General features: G+C 44.7%; 1 protein-coding gene across 1 annotated transcript in view; it reads right to left on the reverse strand.

The window, feature by feature from the left end:
- Nucleotides 1-18,929, reverse strand: part of LOC118360591 (agrin-like) — a 285,805-nt gene extending 266,876 nt beyond the window's left edge. Inside the window, 2 exon segments of the mRNA XM_052482905.1 lie at nucleotides 17,133-17,394; nucleotides 18,475-18,929. Of these exon segments, the coding sequence (XP_052338865.1) occupies nucleotides 17,133-17,394; nucleotides 18,475-18,624 (412 nt within the window). The 5' untranslated portion in view covers nucleotides 18,625-18,929.
- Between the last annotated feature and the right edge of the window lie 3,003 nt (nucleotides 18,930-21,932).

Genomic DNA, 21,932 nt, shown 5'->3' on the forward strand with positions numbered 1-21,932 from the left:
CCTCTAGCAGCCTCTATACAGTACTATAGGGCAGTCTGGAGAAACTCACATTGATAAGACAGAGGGCCCACAAGCAGAAGCAACAGGGTTTGTAACTAGCCTAAATACATTGCAATTGCTCCTGAAGCCAACTACGTCTACCGTGTAGTGCCAGCCACAGTGCATTCCAAACAGCAAAGAAAGAGAGAAACTGCATCAGATGCCAGGACATAGAAAAGCTAGAACAGTTGTATTAGGAACACAGTAGCATCCCAAAGGCTACCAACTAACTATCCCTGCTACACTACGGGTGCCAGCAGGGAATGTTTATATATTGACCAAAACCAAGTCAGACCACCTCCACATCGGGAAAGGGGGATTTGTCCTTGTAATTGGGTTCTTCCTGTTTCTCAATACAGGCGAGTGATTCTATTATCATGCATTGTGGCTCAGGTTTAATTCAGTCTAGCAGATGAGCTAGAGGAAGCAGGGAGGGGAAAATGCATTGCACATTCCTTGGTTGACATATTGACCATGGGGCAACACGACCCAGCCTCTAGCTGTATATTTTTCAACTCAGAATGATGAATTCTCTGCTTGAATGCAGTTGGATAAACATAAGATAAGAAACAAGAGATTGACAACCCGAGAAATGGCTCATTTTAGGCAAAACTGCACAAGGTTTTTATCAGCAAACAGTCTCCCCTATCATCCAATATCCCATACTCTGTCCTAGACTGACAGTCGAGCTAACCTTAACCCAAACTTAAATGACATTAGTCTTACAATCCCCTCGAGGGCTCGTTGTAAGCCTCCCCTTTAACCCTGGTGCCTTTGGCGTGTTTACAGTAAGCAGCAATAAGCAGCTACTTATAAGCAGCTAAGCTCGCCATCCAGCTGTAGAATCAGGAGGTCGGAATCGGAATGACGCGGTGGATTTCAGATCCCGAGGAAGTCCATATCCCTCCCCACAGTCCCGTGGCGGGGCTGTGATTACCCCTCTGGCCTTTGTGTGTGGGGGGGTTCCGGTTCACTGCTCATACGAAGTCCGGGAGCCTGCTGGGTCAGTCAGAGTTTCCTTTTCCAAACAACTTAGATTAGCTCATGTCTCAGAGGCCTGTACTGTACACCTTCCTCACGTGCAGATGGCTCATGCATTTCATTATTTATTGTTTCAATGGTCACCTTAGAAGATGAAGGCCAGTGGAAGCATGTAGCACTGATGCCCCTTTGGTGCTTTGCTACACTGCCATTGTGTGCAATATGTGTACTGGGTGAGTAATATATATATATAAGGAGTTACAGGAGTAACTAAGTCCACCAACGTAAACCATCTAAATCAATTTCAGAGGATTGGGACTCGTTTGAGTATTTCTTTAAAGGAATGCTACAAGTTTGTGCTTCAGCCTGCGAAAGGGGTTCAGGGCCAATCCTACAGTATGGAGTTCTGAGTAACGCATATTCCCAGAATAGTTATCTCTCTCTGTACAGCCCAAGGAGGTGTTCAAGACCAGACCAATCCATGAACTGTTGTATGAGTGGCATTGAGCCCTATTGAATGTTTCATAATTGTGCCCTAAGGGTAAAGAATTCAAAGGTAAAGACTGCTAGTGCAGTCTTTATGGCTTACTACTATTATCAAATGCTTGAGATGACAACTGACAATATGAAATGGGGCGAGGTTCATCATTCCTCTAACCAGATCATTCTCACTTGAATGCTAGACGAGGGCCTTGGCATCAACTCAAAATTGGTCTACTGTCTCCACACGGAACTCTACTACAACATCACAATATAAACGCAACATGTAAAGTGTTGGTCCCATGTGTTATGAGGTGAAATAAATAAATACAAATCGCAGAAAGTTTCCATATGCACAGAAAACGTATTTAGTGAGCATTTCTCCTGTAATATTTCTGTCTGTAATAAAGCCCTCATTCTGATTGGCTGGGCCTGACTCCCCAGTGGGTCTGACTCCCCAGTGGGTGGGCCTGGATCCCCAGTCATGTAAAATCCATAGATTAGGGCCTAATGAATTTATTTCAATTGACTGATTTCCTTCTATGAACTGTAACTCAGTAAAATCTTTGAAATTGTTGCATGTTGCGTTTATATTTTTGTTCAGTGTATATATGGCATCGTGTCTAAATGTATATGCTAGTGAACAGAGTGACAGACCTATGGTGTCTGACTGTACTATGCTAGTGAACAGAGTGACAGACCTATGGTGTCTGACTGTACTATGCTAGTGAACAGAGTGACAGACCTATGGTGTCTGACTGTACTATACTAGTGAACAGAGTGACAGACCTATGGTGTCTGACTGTACTATACTAGTGAACAGAGTGACAGACCTGTGGTGTCTGACTATACTATGCTAGTGAACAGAGTGACAGACCTGTGGTGTCTGACTGTACTATGCTAGTGAACAGAGTGACAGACCTATGGTGTCTGACTGTACTATGCTAGTGAACAGAGTGACAGACCTATGGTGTCTGACTGTACTATGCTAGTGAACAGAGTGACAGACCTATGGTGTCTGACTGTACTATGCTAGTGAACAGAGTGACAGACCTAGGATGTCTGACTGTATATGGATCTCTATGAGACATCAATTCCATCAGTGATTCTTATCATTAACCAAACAGACAGAGTCACGGGTAGGGCAGTGAGTCAGGGTAAGGTGAAGTGGTCCCCTCCTCTCTCTCCCTCTCGTTCACTCTCCCTCCTGTCTTTCATGGATTTTTCATTTGTAGCCCTTCATCGCTATTCCTGGCAGGCACTACGCTCCCACAATTTATTTATTAAAATCTAAAAGTATAATAACTCTGGAGACTCAGGGGTAGCTGGCAAACAGGTAGATCTCTCTGCTTTTGTCAGTATTTGTTGCTCGCCCCTCCAATACTCATTATCTTCTCACTGCCTCTCCACACTCGCTTCACTGCGAAAACACATTCACACATTATACGCCAGTGTTGTGTTTGAGACCAACTAAAGCGAGACCAATTCATGACCAAGACCGGAGCAAATCGAGGCGAGTCAAGACCAAGACCGGAGGGGGAGCGAGGCCGAGTCAAGACCAAGACCGGAGGGGGAACGAGGCCGAGTCAAGACCAAGACCGGAGGGGGGGCGAGGCCGAGTCAAGACCAAGACCGGAGGGGGAGCGAGGCCGAGTCAAGACCAAGACCGGAGGGGGGGCGAGGCAGAGTCAAGACCGGAGACCAAGACCAAGACTGAAGGGGAGCGAGGCCGAGTCAAGACCAAGACCGGGGGAGAGGCAGAGTCAAGACCAAGACTGAAGGGGGAGCGAGGCCGAGTCAAGACCAAGACTGAGGGGGAGCGGGGAGTCAAGACCAAGACCGGAGGGGGAGCGAGGCCGAGTCAAGACCAAGACCGGAGGGGGGGGCGAGGCCGAGTCAAGACCAAGACTGAAGGGGGAGCGAGGCCGAGTCAAGACCAAGACCGGAGGGGGAGCGAGGCAGAGTCAAGACCAAGACCGGAGGGGGAGCGAGGCCGAGTCAAGACCAATTTCATAGTATCTAATTGTTAGTAATTACTATCTTGTCTCATCGCTACAGCTCCTGTACGGGCTCGGGAGAGACGAAGGTCGAGAGCCATGCGTCCTCCGAAACACAACCCAACCAAGCTGCACTGTTTCTTAACACAGCGTGCATCCAACCCGGGAAGTCAGCCGCACCAATGTGTCAGAGGAAACACCGTACATCTAGCGACCTGGTGAGCATGCACTGCACCCGGGCCACCACAGGAGTCGCTAGTGCGCAATGAGACAAGGATATCCCTACCGGGCAAACCCTCGCTAACCCGGACGATGCAAGGCCAATTGTGCGTCGCCCCATGGACCTCCCGGTCGCGGCCGGCTGCGACAGAGCCTGGGCTCAAACCCAGAGTCTCTGGCGGCACAGCTAGCACTGCAATGCAGTGCCTTAGACCACTGCGCCACCCGGGAGGCTCATTCATGTCCAGTATTTCTGTGTTCATATTTCAAAACAACATGTGGTAGTTACTGTCTTGTATTTCTGTGTTCATATTTCAAAACAACATGTGGATTCTTTAGACATTCAGAATCTTGAAAAACTGAGGTCAAATATTGTTGAGGTAAAATATTACTAACCCTAACACAATGGGCCTTCTATGCCTTCAGAGAAGGGCTAAGGATTTATAAAATAATTATTATAACATAATAATAATGATTATCTTATTATTATTTTCAATTATGTTTTGATTTAATCTCTTCAGTTTTTTGGAATGGAAAGGGCTATGTCAGCCATTGGCTAGGCCATCAAAAGCTAAATCAAGGCATCTGCCATTCAACTGTATCAGGGCAATATTTTGGAGTGAAAGTGGAATCAACCAATCAAATCAAATCAGAATTTATTTGTCACGTGCGCCGAATACAACAGGTGTAGTAGACCTTACAGTGAAATGCTACCTTACAGGCTCTAACCAATAGTGGAAAAAAGGTATTTGGTGAACAATAGGTAGGTAAAGAAATAAAACAACAGTAAAAAGACAGGCTATATCCAGTAGCGAGGCTACAAAAGTAGCGAGGCTACATACAGACTCCGGTTAGTCAGGCTGATTGAGGTGGTATGTACATGTATATATGGTTAATGTGACTATGCATATATGATGAACATTGACTTAATGAGTGGGACCATTTTTACAAAAACGTATGGAAACTTCTGCGTTCTTGAAGGACAAAAGGTCACTGCGCAATAGCTAGCAGTAGTTTTCCCATGACCTAGCAAGCTAGCTTTTGTTGTCGGATAGTTTGCAGAGGTTGCAGCAGGTGTTATCAAATAGGATGTTGTTGCTAATTTGTTAGCTTCTTCTGTTAACTTTCAACAAGAAGTTTCAAATGATCATCATCTGGTGAGTGGAACTGGAGTTTTCCAATAAATTGTGAAAATTTTCAATCTCAAAATCACACCTTTTTTAAAATATAAAAACATGAAGAAATGTGATGGTGTAAATCCACAACAATGCTTCCACCACATCAATCTGATTTGGTGGGCCTGTCAAGGCCTGGCTCCCAAGTGGGTGGGCCTCTGTCTACCCAGGCCCATCCATGTCTATGCCCCTGATGCAAGATGACAATTGCGCATCACAAATAGCCTACTAACCAACACTGGATGAAACTGGATGAAACTTTTTCAATACCTGGTACCTATTTTTAACTTAGTTAGTATTTACTGGTAGATATTGGTAGATACAGTATAAGTTGAAAGTCTTTCCTACCCTACCAGCTACCGATGTCATTCTTCTGTGAGCTGCACCATGCTAAAACCAGTTGAGAGCTGCACCATGCTAAAAATCAGTTGAGAGCTGCACCATGCTAAAACCAGTTGAGAGCTGCACCATGCTAAAATCAGTTGAGAGCTGCACCATGCTAAAACCAGTTGAGAGCTGCACCATGCTAACACCAGTTGAGAGCTGCACCATGCTAAAACCAGTTGAGAGCTGCACCATGCTAACACCAGTTGAGAGCTGCACCATGCTAAAACCAGTTGAGAGCTGCACCATGCTAAAACCAGTTGAGAGCTGCACCATGCTAACACCAGTTGAGAGCTGCACCATGCTAAAACCAGTTGAGAGCTGCACCATGCTAAAACCAGTTGAGAGCTGCACCATGCTAACACCAGTTGAGAGCTGCACCATGCTAAAACCAGTTGAGAGCTGCACCATGCTAACACCAGTTGAGAGCTGCACCATGCTAAAACCAGTTGAGAGCTGCACCATGCTAAAACCAGTTGAGAGCTGCACCATGCTAACACCAGTTGAGAGCTGCACCATGCTAAAACCAGTTGAGAGCTGCACCATGCTAACACCAGTTGAGAGCTGCACCATGCTAAAACCAGTTGAGAGCTGCACCATGCTAAAACCAGTTGAGAGCTGCACCATGCTAACACCAGTTGAGAGCTGCACCATGCTAACACCAGTTGAGAGCTGCACCATGCTAAAACCAGTTGAGAGCTGCACCATGCTAAAACCAGTTGAGAGCTGCACCATGCTAAAACCAGTTGAGAGCTGCACCATGCTAAAACCAGTTGAGAGCTGCACCATGCTAAAACCAGTTGAGAGCTGCACCATGCTAAAACCAGTTGAGAGCTGCACCATGCTAAAACCAGTTGAGAGCTGCACCATGCTAAAATCAGTTGAGAGCTGCACCATGCTAAAACCAGTTGAGAGTTGAGAGCTGCACCATGCTAAAACCAGTTGAGAGCTGCACCATGCTAAAACCAGTTGAGAGCTGCACCATGCTAAAACCAGTTGAGAGCTGCACCATGCTAAAACCAGTTGAGAGCTGCACCATGCTAAAACCAGTTGAGAGCTGCACCATGCTAAAACCAGTTGAGAGCTGCACCATGCTAAAACCAGTTGAGAGCTGCACCATGCTAACACCAGTTGAGAGCTGCACCATGCTAAAACCAGTTGAGAGCTGCACCATGCTAACACCAGTTGAGAGCTGCACCATGCTAAAACCAGTTGAGAGCTGCACCATGCTAAAACCAGTTGAGAGCTGCACCATGCTAAAACCAGTTGAGAGCTGCACCATGCTAAAACCAGTTGAGAGCTGCACCATGCTAAAACCAGTTGAGAGCTGCACCATGCTAAAACCAGTTGAGAGCTGCACCATGCTAAAACCAGTTGAGAGCTGCACCATGCTAAAACCAGTTGAGAGCTGCACCATGCTAAAACCAGTTGAGAGCTGCACCATGCTAAAACCAGTTGAGAGCTGCACCATGCTAACACCAGTTGAGAGCTGCACCATGCTAAAACCAGTTGAGAGCTGCACCATGCTAAAACCAGTTGAGAGCTGCACCATGCTAACACCAGTTGAGAGCTGCACCATGCTAAAACCAGTTGAGAGCTGCACCATGCTAACACCAGTTGAGAGCTGCACCATGCTAAAACCAGTTGAGAGCTGCACCATGCTAAAACCAGTTGAGAGCTGCACCATGCTAAAACCAGTTGAGAGCTGCACCATGCTAACACCAGTTGAGAGCTGCACCATGCTAAAATCAGTTGAGAGCTGCACCATGCTAAAACCAGTTGAGAGCTGCACCATGCTAAAACCAGTTGAGAGCTGCACACTCTTGCCGCCTGCAGATGATATTCCACTGAAACAAGGCTGTGTGTGTGATGCACAAATGAATATATTTCACTGTGCTTTGCAATTGTGTAGGCTACTTAGCATGGTTTCTCTATTGTTCTACATAATTGAGCCGTATACCTCCACTACACTACATTGATACGCATCAGGAGGGATTAAGAAGTGAGTATAAGCAGTGCCCACTGAAAACAAAGGGGGTACACGGCTTAAACCGGCGTATAGCCTTCATTACACCAAACAACTGGCCCTTTGTGTTTTACAGAAAGTGCACTCTCCTACGTGCGTGCACTGGTATTACGGTTGCCGTCCTTTCAGAATCATGAACCTGTCACACACTGAAGACCTATAGGTTCACCACTGTACTAACATTTCACACACTGAAGACCTATAGGTTCACCACTGTACTAACATTTCACACACTGAAGACCTACAGGTTCACCACTCTACTAACCTGTCACACACTGAAGACCTATAGGTTCACCACTCTACTTACCTGTCACACTGAAGACCTATAGGTTCACCACTGTACTAACCTGTCACACACTGAAGACCTATAGGTTCACCACTGTACTAACCTGTCACACACTGAAGACCTATAGGTTCACCACTGTACTAACATTTCACACACTGAAGACCTACAGGTTCACCACTGTACTAACCTGTCACACACTGAAGACCAATAGGTTCACCACTCTACTAACCTGTCACACTGAAGACCTACAGGTTCACCACTGTACTAACATGTCACACACTGAAGACCAATAGGTTCACCACTGTACTAACATGTCACACACTGAAGACCTATAGGTTCACCACTGTACTAACCTGTCACACACTGAAGACCAATAGGTTCACCACTGTACTAACATGTCACACACTGAAGACCTATAGGTTCACCACTGTACTAACCTGTCACATACTGAAGACCAATAGGTTCACCACTGTACTAACCTGTCACACTGAAGACCTATAGGTTCACCACTCTACTAACCTGTCACACACTGAAGACCTATAGGTTCACCACTCTACTTACCTGTCACACTGAAGACCTATAGGTTCACCACTGTACTAACCTGTCACACTGAAGACCTATAGGTTCACCACTGTACTAACATTTCACACACTGAAGACCTACAGGTTCACCACTGTACTAACCTGTCACACACTGAAGACCAATAGGTTCACCACTCTACTAACCTGTCACACTGAAGACCTACAGGTTCACCACTGTACTAACATGTCACACACTGAAGACCAATAGGTTCACCACTGTACTAACATGTCACACACTGAAGACCAATAGGTTCACCACTCTACTTACCTGTCACACACTGAAGACCAATAGGTTCACCACTGTACTAACCTGTCACACTGAAGACCTATAGGTTCACCACTGTACTAACATGTCACACACTGAAGACCAATAGGTTCACCACTCTACTAACCTGTCACACTGAAGACCAATAGGTTCACCACTGTACTAACCTGTCACACTGAAGACCTATAGGTTCACCACTGTACTAACCTGTCACACTGAAGACCTACAGGTTCACCACTCTACTAACCTGTCACACTGAAGACCTACAGGTTCACCACTCTACTAACCTGTCACACTGAAGACCAATAGGTTCACCACTCTACTAACCTGTCACACTGAAGACCTATAGGTTCACCACTGTACTAACCTGTCACACACTGAAGACCTATAGGTTCACCACTCTACTAACCTGTCACACACTGAAGACCTATAGGTTCACCACTCTACTAACCTGTCACACTGAAGACCTATAGGTTCACCACTGTACTAATCTGTCACAAACTGAAGGCCTATAGGTTCACCACTGAAGACCTATAGGTTCGCCACTGAAGGCCTATAGGTTCACCACTGAAGACCTATAGGTTCACCACTGAAGACCTATAGGTTCACCACTGAAGGCCTATAGGTTCACCACTGAAGACCTATAGGTTCACCACTGAAGGCCTATAGGTTCACCAGTGAAGACCTATAGGTTCACCACTGAAGGCCTATAGGTTCACCAGTGAAGACCTATAGGTTCACCACTGAAGACCTATAGGTTCACCACTGAAGGCCTATAGGTTCACCACTGAAGGCCTATAGGTTCACCACTGAAGACCTATAGGTTCACCACTGAAGGCCTATAGGTTCACCACTGAAGGCCTATAGGTTCACCACTGAAGGCCTATAGGTTCACCACTGAAGGCCTATAGGTTCACCACTGAAGGCCTATAGGTTCACCACTGAAGACCTATAGGTTCACCACTGAAGACCTATAGGTTCACCACTGAAGACCTATAGGTTCACCACTGAAGGCCTATAGGTTCACCACTGAAGGCCTATAGGTTCACCACTGAAGGCCTATAGGTTCACCACTGAAGGCCTATAGGTTCACCACTGAAGGCCTATTGGTTCACCACTGAAGGCCTATAGGTTCACCACTGAAGGCCTATAGGTTCACCACTGTACTAACCTGTCTATAATAGACATAAAGGCTGTTAAGATTTAACATTTACATTTAAGTCATTTAGCAGATGCTCTTATCCAGAGCGACTTACAAATTGGTGCATTCACCTTATGACATCCAGATATTAATGTTTCAAGAAAGGAGAGTATATATTTGGCTGGAGAGGCGTTTATATACGCTGACTGAATAGAAGCTGATGATTGAGTTTTTTTACTCCGCTGGCTTCGGGAAGAAATGACGAGACCTCACTCTCCGAGACCAAGTCAAGACCAAGTACAAAAGTCCGGTCTCGAGTACTACAACACTGTTATATGCACATACAGACACGCACAGGCGCACACACCCAGGGACGCAAACCCACAGACATCGAAGTATCCTGAGAAAAGTCCAATCTTTCGAGTCACCCTGCTGGGGTACATGACTTCCCATGACTCTCTGAACACAAAGGGGAGCTTGTATGGCCAGTAGATTGGGATAAAGGAAGGCACAAGACCACAAGACCTCACTGCTCTCTCAGTCTTCTGGGTGGGACTGTCTGGTTCTAGGACTACTCTCTCACACTTCTTTCGGTTTGTCAACTGCCCCCTACGCCTCCTCTTTGGGACATAGATAAAACCTACATAGCTATCATGACATAAAACAGGGCTTCTAATCTGTGCAGAATAAGGAAGAAAAGTGGTGATTGGTGGTCTACTCTGGTATTGTTAACTATTTGTTTTCTATTAACACTGAATTAGAAATGGGGCAAGCATTCCTGAGAGTCACTGATTAACCGTAGCTAAGAACTGACCTCACAGACAAAATAATCCAGACCATCTCAAAATAAACAAATCTGGCACTAGATGCGACAAGACTGGCATTGTCCTTTAAAATTGGGACTCACTCAACAGGGATCCAACTTAACTTCATTTAGTAAAGATGAGCCCTGCATGTGAAAATCACAAATGCTTGCTCCTTGTAAAGACCAAATTAACAAACAAAGAGATGTTCAACCCCTCAATTTCATATCAGTTATTCATTACCTTAGCAGATCTAGTGGGGGGCTTGCTGAAGGAATGCTAAGGGGGGTGAAGGTAGGGAGAATGAGATGTAGAGACCTTAAACAGTCATCCCACATCCCACCCAGAGGAGCATTCCACAGGACTGTCTACAGGCCCGTCATTAAGTCAGACCACCTGCCGGCAAATCAGGAACCCCATCGCAGTCCAGGCTTAGCAAACTAACCCCGTACTGCTCAGCCCTTAACGCCATACACATATCAGACAAGCTTTACGCGACTACACACTGACAATAGAGAACTAGGGATCCACCGACAATTCCGGGCAGACGCCTAGCAGATATTTAACTGAGCAGAGCACTTATATTAGTACGGGTGGACGGAACGTCACAATGACTAGAAGCAGCATCACAGCATCACCCGTGTGGCCATTGACTGGCATGTCACCTCCTTGAGAGAGCGAGAAGAGGATGGAACAAGAAAAGAAAAAAAGAAGAAGAAACAGCCCTTTGTTGTTCTCCTCTGACAGAGCCTTGAAGGAATGACATTACTGGCATCAAGTGAAGTTGAAACAAAAGCAGCTGATGAACAGACTGGGACAGATAGCATCTCCCTGTACGCTCAACACCTCTCCATCAAGTGGGCTTCCTCTCCCTCCCCTCCCCTCCGTCCATGTCCTTTCCCCTCACGGTTTCGCTCTCTCTCTCTCATCCCTCTCTCTCCCCTCTGTCAGTAACACAGCAGAGGGAGAGAAAAAAACAAATGACAACAAACAGTAACAATTCACATTTTCTCAATCCTCAGAAAATGAAGCCCTCAGGCATTCGGTTAAATCTTGTATCCCTCCATACAATTTCAGACAGCAGTCTCATTGTGTTTTTCCAAAGCCATGCAAATGGCTCTGCTTGATTTTGACACATTATCTGACAACTCGGTGCGCGGGGAACAATTGAATATGCTAACATTTCACTGAATAGTTGTCGCTCGAGGTGCAAACATAGGGAGAGGAAGATGTAGGCTTCGCTTCTCCGCTTCTGCAAGGTAAACGTCAACAGTGTGAAGGGGATGTGTGTCCCAGTCAGAAGTGGTGCATTTGCCCCGTTTTCAGGTCTTCGTTTAGTCTCTGAATTGCCTTTGAGAGCCGTGTGAACAGAGATAACACGTTGGGAGCGGGCCAGCTCGCTTTGAACGGCGACAAATGTGGAGCTGTGTTTTTAGAGTGCCGGGTCAAAGACAGCACAGTATGAAGGTAGGCAGAAACTGCTTCTCCAATAGAAATCCCTGATCACGCTTGTAGGCGATGTCTTGGCGACGTTGGCTAGCTAAGCTCATGCGCAGAAACACGTCATCAGGTCTAAACGGTTGTTTGATGTGCAGGCCATCAAATCAAAGGCACACCTTTGATATAAAGTTGTTTTGGACGGAAATGAAAACGTGTCAGTTTGTCACTTTCACGAGGTTGGAGTAATAACATGTTGAACTACTTAAGACATTGGCCCCGAATCTAAGTTGTGTCTTTATAAGTCGAGAAAATAAACAACTAAGGAAGAATGTTTCACTTCTCTCATTGGCTTCTCAAACCCCAAACCCCGGCCTGGTCTGCTTGGTCTGCTTCGCAAGAATTCCCCGAAGTCTCGCGATGTTGCGCCTCTGGGTTTAGAAACTCCGTGGCCGGGTGTTTAGTGAGGTCTTGTAAAGATTCCGTTGAGGGGAAGGCTGCTCTTAGTGCGATTAAAGCATTGCCCAAGTGATCCCGTGCGAGGTTTTGAAGTGGCCTGTACCTCTGCACTAAAGCTCTGGGGAGTGATAGGACGAAACATGATGCCTCTAGGCATCTATCTATGCCACGGAGCATTGGTCGCACTTCCTGACCGTGAGATGCCAAGAAAAACACACATCTCCAGCATTCCAAGTCCACACCTGAACAAAGAATTTCCTCACGGTCTCTCTCTCCCTCTCTCTCTCTCTCTCTCTCTTCCCCTTTCATCCTCACTTATCCTTCCTCCTCCCTCCCATGCATCTTACACAGAGACTCTTTTTCCTCCACTTTTTGACAATGTGCCTCCCCGCCTAGCTCCGCCAGGCATTCCTGGGTCTCTCCTAGCTGTGGATATGTCAAGAATGGGGAGAAAGGAGTGGAGGGTACACTGAGCACAGCGACAGGTAGAGTCTTGTCTGAAGGTACTAACATCCCCAGTCTCCTGGATGGTGGTTGGCTGCACACAGAGGATGTGATCCGACTTGACTGTCTTAATTAAAACGTTGCCCTGGACTGAAGCCTCAGAGCTCACTCTTCATCAGATGGAGGAATGCCAAATAATCCCTTGGGTGAAATATGGCCCGCAAAAAAAACCAAATACAGATATGTGTCTAACCTCAAGAGAGACGTGGATCGCTATTATGCCCCTGAAAATCAGTACACTTAGATTTGTTTTAACCTTGTCCTATAAAGACTGAGTGAAATAATTCTACAGCAATGAAACAAATACACTGCAAATTCACTTGAATACAGTTTGAAAAGTTTCATAAGGTTTCATTGAAACGAAACAGGACCAAGTGCATTTCCTAATGCATATTCCTTGGCCCTCTAAGCCAGTTATGTGAAATATGTTGTTCGGCTAAATTGGCCATGCTAAGAACCTCTCCAAACCCAAGGCATCTAGCAACTAGACAGTAGTTGCTAGAACCAAGAAACTCCTCTCTTCGCAACAAGAAAAGCGAATTTGAAAAAGAAGAAAAGAGGGAAGATAAAGTGTCAGCAGTACAGTGTGTCGTGCCGGGAAAGATAAAATGCTATTTGTGCCAAACTCTGCCAAACACTGCAAACAACCTGCGAACATTGGAATCACCTGCCATCACGAATGATTTGGCCGTTTTTGAGGCCTGTATATGGAGCCCTTGGATTCTAACTTTTGACCAGCTGCCAACATCGTCAAGCGCCAACAGAAGCCGAACAGCAACAAGCCTTGTTTGCTGGCAAAGAGGGCAGAGACGGGCATAGTCACGGCAGATGTTAGGACTTATTAGTCACGGGTATGGGTCTTCTTATAGTGCCTGACAAATGGTTTCTTCACAAAAAAGTGCCAAAAGGAGCGACAGCTCTCAATAACTCTCACTGCACTGGGGAACTTTTCAGTATCTAGAGCTGCAGCTGGCTAAAATGGATTACTTGTCTCCTTTTTTCCCCCCAAACTCAGGAAGCTCCTCAAAAAACTATTTTTATGATTGCATGTTCTCAAGCACAGACAAGTCTGATCTATTCATTCCTTCTCCACGTCCGCTTCCCCCTGCTCCTGCCTCTGTTAAGGTAAAATTAGAAAACGCGAGGCTGTCTCTTTTTGGTGCTAAGGCTTTGCCATTAACAGAGATGTGAACATAACTGTCAACTGCTAAAAGAGTGTGAGAAACGCAGTCCCCAGTATATACCTCAAAGCTCTGGGTTATGTGTAAAAAAAAGACTTTAAGAGCTTACTTCTGACTTCATAAAACGTCCCCCTGACAACGGGGAAAGGTTGTCTCAGGGAGGTCAGTTACTGTCCCTGAAGGTGTATATCAAAGGGGACACCTCCACCTCCTAGGGAGAGACGATTAACCTGAGCAGGGCCGGAGCAGCTTCACCATGACAACTAACCTGCTTAGAGGACTCAGGTGTCCCCATTTGTCTGAGTACTGGGAAACAGTCATGGGTGTAACCCTACAGCTATGATATTTCAGATACCATTTACTTGTGATGCAGGGAGTGTGATGCCTATCTTTACAATGTGACTGCCCTGTACTACTCTGTCAGACTAACCTTAAAATAATCTGGTCTCAGACGATCGTGCAGGTGAAGAAGCCGGATATGGAGGTCCTGGGCAGGCGTGATTACACGTGGTCAGCGGTTATGAGGCCGGTTGGATGCACTGCCAAATTCTCAAAAACAACGTTGGAGGCGGCTTATGGTAGAGAAATTAACATTCAATTCTAAGGCAATCGCTCTGGTGGACATTCCTGCAGTCAGCATGCCAATTGCACACTCCCTCAGAATTTGAGACATTGTGTTGTGTGATAAAACTTCCCATTTTAGATTGGCCTTTTATTGTCCCCAGCACAAGGTGCACCTGTGCAATGATCATGCTGTTTAATCAGCTTCTTGATGTGCCACACCTATCGGTTGGATGGATTATCTTGGCAAAGGAGAAATGCTCACTAACAGCGATGTAAACACATTTGTGCACATTTGAGAGAAATAAGCGTTTTGTGTGTTTAGAACATATGTGGGTGGGACCTTTTATTTCAGCGTATGAAACATGGGGTGAACACTTTACATGTTGCATTTATATTTTTGTTCAGAAAATATTGAAAGTCAACATCTTCATCGGACGACAACAGAAGTGCAACGCTATTTGGCTGACAGCCACACAAGTAAAAGAGCTTACAAAGAAAAATAAAGGTATTTATTATTATGTTTCTAATGTTTTTCATGGAAAGAATGTAGCCAGCAACATTTCCTAATATTTTGCTCCACGTTAAAATAGCATTTTAGCAGAGAAAAGCAGGCAGGCTACACCGAGGACAGTACAGGAAAAAAGAAGCTACACATCAGTCAGAGCATTGTCTGCAGGTTGAATGCTCGTTCATGAATTCTCATCCAAATGGAGAAGTGCAACTGAACCACAAAATGTGCCTGAAATTACAATTACAATAAGAAGCATTTCAGGATCTTCGTTTTAAAAAAGCAGCAAGATATTTCTTAAGCCTTTGAACTTTTTTCCTGCGTGAAAAATGAAGAATTATGCGTTAACACGACAACTAAGCTTAACTTGCTACTTATCAAAGTAAGTGGCTGAATTAATAAGCTGACGGGGCATCATATTGAGTTAGCTTTCTGCCATGTTTGAGAAGTCAAAGCCCTTTGGATGAGTTATCTGTATATCTGCCACTGCTATCTTTTGAATTCCTTGTTTTCTCCTCTCCCTTCTTAGCCAGTCTGCTACACTCACAACTTCTCTGAGTAGTCAAGCCTATTGCCCTAGCGACTCCAGACTCCTCACAGGCATGTACACATGCTGCTCCAGTGCCAGTACTGTTTTTCCTTCAGAAAAGCATGTGTCAAAACTTAGTTCATTTCCACAATGTCTCTGGTTCACATTCGCTTTTAAATGTCCAAACTCACCAAAAATGGCATTCGGTAGCTCCTATATGTATAACTTTATGAGCTGGATTGCCATTCTTTGCGCTCGTTAGCATATTTAGCTAGCAACCGCCATGGAAATTCGCTATTATTTGTGCTAATTTTGTTAGACCCCCAATGGCCTTTTTTGTAGTATATTTGGCGCCCCCTTGTGTACTAAGCTGGTAATACCATAAATCCTGGAACGTATAAAGGACGGTATGACAATATGAAAATCTGGATTGCGCCCAACCTTAGTATAAAACAATCAAACTCCCCCAAAAAAATCCTAATTTATTATCCTTTCCACCGTGTAAAACATTATTTTTGTGAAAAAGTCACTTTTCCTTCATCAGAATAATGATTCTCCTCTATAGCTAGATTTCCATCCAATATTCTACATTCTAAAAATGGTTTCCTCGCGAAAAAAATGTTGCATTATATAGCGAGTGTGCACACTCTGGTATTGGCATGTGCACTCTAGCCAACAGCGCGTTATCTGCACGCTGTTGGCGAGAGCGCACATATAGCCTATATGATGAGATTATTATTATGGAAAAAAGCAAGATTATTTTTACTTGTCAAATGACAGCCAAGCATCGATTATCATGTCACCAGAATAAGACCCTTAATATTTATTGGAAAGGAGCATCAACCTCATCACCTTGCACTTTCACCACCCTGTGAAGTTCATCATTTGCATGCTTTCCCGATGAGTCATAGTAGGAAAACCACACATGTCATCGTGTGACTCCAAGTTAAATTCAATATGATGGTAATTATATCAATATTCGCACATAAAAGCTTTTCCACGGGCATTTTCCACATAATTAATTTTACCGACAGAAAAAGATCCCACCTTGTCTAACATATTGTTTTTATCGATACTTGGAAAGTTTACCGAAAAATTTCCATCATTTTTTTATTGAACATGCACTTTACTCGCATTAAAAGGTTGGAATGAAACCTGGTTTGTGACCATGTACTGTGTTTTCAATGGATTCAATAACAGTTCTTACGAGCAGCACTTTGTGTTGATTTCTAAGGTGCCTTTGGCACCCGCACTGCCTCACAGGCAAAATTCATGGCACAAAAGTACGTGTGCACCTGAAGCTCTTGCATGCATATAAGGCTTACTGCCGGTAAGAACGGATGATTGCCATAACTTTCAGAGTTTCAACACTCAGTTATCACATTTTTAAAAAACAAACATTGAAATACCATTAGGTAAGGTAAAGCAAAACCTCAAACCGGTCCGTGCATCCCTAATATGGGATACCTAAACAGAGAGGGGGTTGAATATTCCATACCGTCCTGTTGAGACTGAAAACCAGACAGAGAGAGAGAGAGAGAAAGAGAGAGGAGACAACACAATGGCAGCTTACCGTCCACACAGTGCTCCACCTCCTCCAGGTTACGCAGGGTAATCCTCATCAGGCTGGAGTTGAGCATCAGCTCGTTCCTATGTGCCGGCCACATGTACTCCGGGGCCAGGTTGACAAAGAAAATGCGCGTGTCGCCAGTGGCAACCTGGTTGTCGCATATCACAGGGTCCCCGAAGCCGCCGATCATCACCTTGTTGCCGCCGTCCAGAAGAACCTCGCCGTTGACCATGGTCTTGCCTTTCAGGTACCGCCATACCCTCACCTTTATCAAGGCCATGGAAAAAGACTCTTTAGCTCTTTACTGAGGCTCCTCACATGCAGGCTGTGACTTCAAGTTAAAGGTAGTCTGAGCAAGGTGACATCACCATAACTAGGATATGAGGTATGCAAGTGGAAAGTTGCCCTGTTGTTTATGATGATGTCATTTTGCAGTCTACCTTTAAGCAAATATATTTCATATCAAAAGTATTTTACAACAATTGTAGTTTAACAAACAGATTTAAGTCAGGACTCCAGTTATTTCATGTTTATATGCATGCAAGCACTTATTCTTCCAAACACTTGTTTTAATAAAACTTTAAAGGGACAAATTGTATACATCAATGTACCATGGTTGAATAAATACATACTTTCCTGGACTGTATCTGCTAAACCATAACCGTATTCACAACAGAAGACATTTCATATTCATGGGACAGGTTTCCATTTGGGCTGGTCTCATTTGGTGGTAAAGTGGTTCCGATCTGAAAACGTGACACCTCTAATCTACTCCAATCTCTCTACATAGGATATGGATCTTTAGTGTCGTGCTCTATGACAAAGCAATTGTCAAATACAACTTCATGCCTGTAAATACATTGTAAAAACAAGCTTCTGAAGAACAACAAATGTAACGCCTTATATATAGCTCAATTATGTACATCACTATAGTTTTAAAAAATATATATATATCGTTCACTTGAGCTTCCCTTAGGAAGACAGATATAGTATTTTATGTTTCAAATGGGGTTTATTAGCCTATAAATATGTAATAAATAGTTAACACTTTGTTGAAAAGGTTGAGATTGTTATTACTTGTTTTGTTCAACTACTGTATGAGAAGGCCTACCAAGAACGATGCACTGATTCAAATGGCCACCGTTGGCTTTGGAAGAAAAGTGGGATGGCATGTTAGAGGCTATGATTTGACAGGTGTCACTTTGGAGTTAGGCTTACACGTATCCTACTTCCTGAAACAGAAACATTGAATACTTTGTAACGTTTTCGACAAGACTATCGTTACTTTGTAGACAACCTCACTCAACATAAATCTATCCACTCAAGTCAGGACAGTCAGGCTTACCTTGCACGAGTATGTATTATGCACTGGGTCCATGTTCATGATTTCTTCAACGGTACCAGTCAAAACTACGTTCGCCTCCTCTTCCCTTTTCTCCAAGTCTTTCTCCGGACAACTTCCGTGACACCGTTGACAGAAAACGGCGACTATCATCAATGCCCACCCGTACAAGTGAGTTGGTCTCCGTTGTGAAACCATGGTCACGAAAACGGGTAACAGACTAAATCAATTCTCTGCGACACAAAGTAGGCTACAAATTGTTTTCGCAGCAATACTCGCTATTTAGGCGAATAAGCCTTCTCCTAACTTCCCTACCGACCACAAAGCTCTCTCAATTTCAGACAAATCTCATGAGTCTGCTGCGTGCGCGACCTGAGCTGCCTCGCTGCAAGCCGGCTGGGAGAGAAGAAAAGGGCTGGATTCTCTCTCAAGGAATGCGCTACACTTCACCCCCCCCTCACACTCGATTCTTTTGAATGACGCTTCGGATTTGCATGCAATCTGAATTGCTGATACGACTGGTGAAGGGACCTGCGGTTTCAGGAAGGCTGCCGAAAGTGGTGTAAAACGCCACCCTTCGGAGAAATGGTGCGTTCACTGAACAAGCGCAAAACCTTGCTTTGAGGCAAGTGATGGCCAAGTAGCCTACACTAAACATTGAAAGTAGTCTCGGCCTATATTGTGTGTAGCCTAGCCTAAACTATGAAATAATCAAATAACAAAACAAAAACATTGGGTAGGTAAGGCCTATCCCTAATAAACAATCCAACAGAAACAATCTAGAACTGGCAATACAGTAAGCCTAAGTGATACAATTATGGATCTTATTAAATATTTGCCATGATCAACATTTGTAAATGCTACCATGTGTGCGTTTTTTTACAGCTCCCAGTTAGGAATAGACACTGCGTAAATTTCCACTCTTCAAAAGCTGTAATTTTAAGTAGACTATCCGTCAATCTATTCCTGGAAAATGACAGGCTTGCGATGTGCTTTCCAACAGAGGATATTTGTAGAGATCTGTTCCATGTTTTCCCTCGAATTTCTTGTGCCCTTCCCTGATTTTTCTATAAATCTAAAAAGTAGCCTCTTCACAATTAAAATGTCAACATCACACTCTAAAAATTAGGGGTTCAACAAGGGTTCTTCTAAGATCCTCAAAGTTCTTCGAAGACCCTTAGGGTTCTTGGAACTGAAACTGTCCCCCAAAAGGTTCTTCCAAGAACCTCATAGGATGTGGGGTTCATCGAGGAAACTGCCTTAGTTGGTGGGGTTCTTGCAGAAACCTAACTGCCCAACTGAAATATTTGGATTTGAATTTGAAAGGACAGCAGGTGCTGGCACTTAACTGAAAAATGTTAAGAGCTCCTCAATTTAAGGGAAGGTTTGTCCCTTGTATGAACTAACTTGATGTTGTTTTATGATGATACTATTTATCTTTTCATATTTGTGCAAATCTTTCTAAAAACAGAAAATAGACACAATTCAATGGATATCAATCAACAAAGAAGTAAGAATATGTAGGCTATAAGAATATGTAATAAGAATACCAATTGACATACCTTTTTATGCCTCCTTGTCTGTATACCTGCAGACACAGGCACAAACGTGACCAGTTCAGTCACGTGCACCCAATACAGATAGCCTTCAACATATTCTTGTAGCCTACACTCTACAAATAAACGGGTCCTGGAGTATCCTTTAGGGGTTCTTCAAATTGAAACTGTGGGAGAACCCCTATAAGTTCTTCAAATCCCCACCAACTAAGGAGGTTCCTTGATGAACCCCACCTACAGAAATATGAAAAGATAGAGCCCCCAGCCACGGCCTCCAGTCCGGAGCCCCCAACGAGGGTGCCCAGTTCGGGGCCAGCAACGAAGATGCCCTGTCCGGGGCCCGCAGCGAGGGTGCCCAGTCCGGGACCCACAGCGAGGGTCCCCAGTCCGAGGCCTGCAGCGAGGGTCCCCAGTCCGGTGCCCGCAGAGAGGGTCCCCAGTCCGGGGTCGGCGGCGAGGGTCCTCACACCAGAGGCGCCACCAAAGCAGGGTGAGCCAGAGGTGGAGCGGGGTCTACGTCCCGCACCAGAGCCGCCACCGCGGATAGATGCCCACCCAGACCCTCCCCTATAGGTTCAGGTTTTGCGGCCGGAGTCCGCACCTTTGGTCACGCCCTGACCTTAGAGAGCCTTTTTTATGTCTCTTTTTGGTTTGGTCAGGGTGTGATTTGGGTGGGAATTCTATGTCTTTTATTTCTATGATTTGTGTTTCTATGTGTTGGCCTATGTGTTCTCAATCAGGGACAGCTGTCTATCACTGTCTCTGATTGGGAATCATACTTAGGTAGCCCTTTTTCCCTCCTTTCAGCGTGGGTAGTTATCTTTGTTAGTGGCACTTAGCCCAGTTAAGCTTCACGGTCGTTTCTGTGCTTTTTGTTTTGTTAGCGTCATAAAAGTAAAATGTACACTGCACCTTGGTCCTCTTCTTTCGACGGCCGTGACAGTATCATCATGAAACAATATCAATTTAGATCATACAAGGGACAAACCTTGCCATAAATTGAGATCTTTGCATTTTTCAGTGAAGCGTGTGCACCTGCTGTCCTTTGAAATTCAAATGTTTCAGTTTTATTTATTTGTTTTATTTAACCTTTTAACTAGGAAAGTCAGTTAATGACAAATTCTTATTTACAATGACTGCCTACACTGGCCAAACCCGGACGATGCTGGGCCAATTCTACGCCGCCCTATGGGACTCCCAATCACTTCCCATTGTGATACAGCCTGGATTCAAACCATTGTGTCTGTAGTGATGCCTCTAGCACTGAGATGCAGTGCCTTAGACTGCTGCACCACTCGGGAGCCCAAGAGTGTGTTGGGCAGTTAGGTTCCTGCAAGAACCCCCATCAGCTGAGGAGGTTCCTCAATGAACCCCACATCTTATGGGGTTCTTGGAAGAAGCTTTTGGGGGCCATTTTCAGTGCCCTCAACCACTCAAAACCCCACCCACAGTCCCCCCCAGGAATAAAAAAATAAAATACAATGAATTCCATTCCCCACCCCTCAAGAACCCCCCAATGCACCAACAACCAAGAGAATGAACTAAAGAGAAAAATGGAAAAGACAGCAAACAATGCACATTTAATTTTTTTAATAATACATTTAAAACAATGGACATCAAGGACAACCTAAATCATAACAGCAATGTCACGTTCACTGTCTTCAACTCCCTGCCATAGATGAGCCAATTCCACATCTTGCATGTAATTCCACATCTTTTAATAAAGTGAAACTTTCAACAAAAAAAAAGGTAAACAGAAACCGAACATGACGCAACCATGGCCCACACAAACACACAGAAAATTAACAATTACCCACAACCTTAGGTGGGAAAAAGGCTGCCTAAGTATGATTCCCAATCAGAGACAATGATAGACAGCTGCCTCTGATTGGGAACCACACTCTG

The sequence above is a fragment of the Oncorhynchus keta genome, chromosome 28, assembly GCF_023373465.1.
Source record: "Oncorhynchus keta strain PuntledgeMale-10-30-2019 chromosome 28, Oket_V2, whole genome shotgun sequence".
NCBI lineage: Eukaryota > Metazoa > Chordata > Actinopteri > Salmoniformes > Salmonidae > Oncorhynchus > Oncorhynchus keta.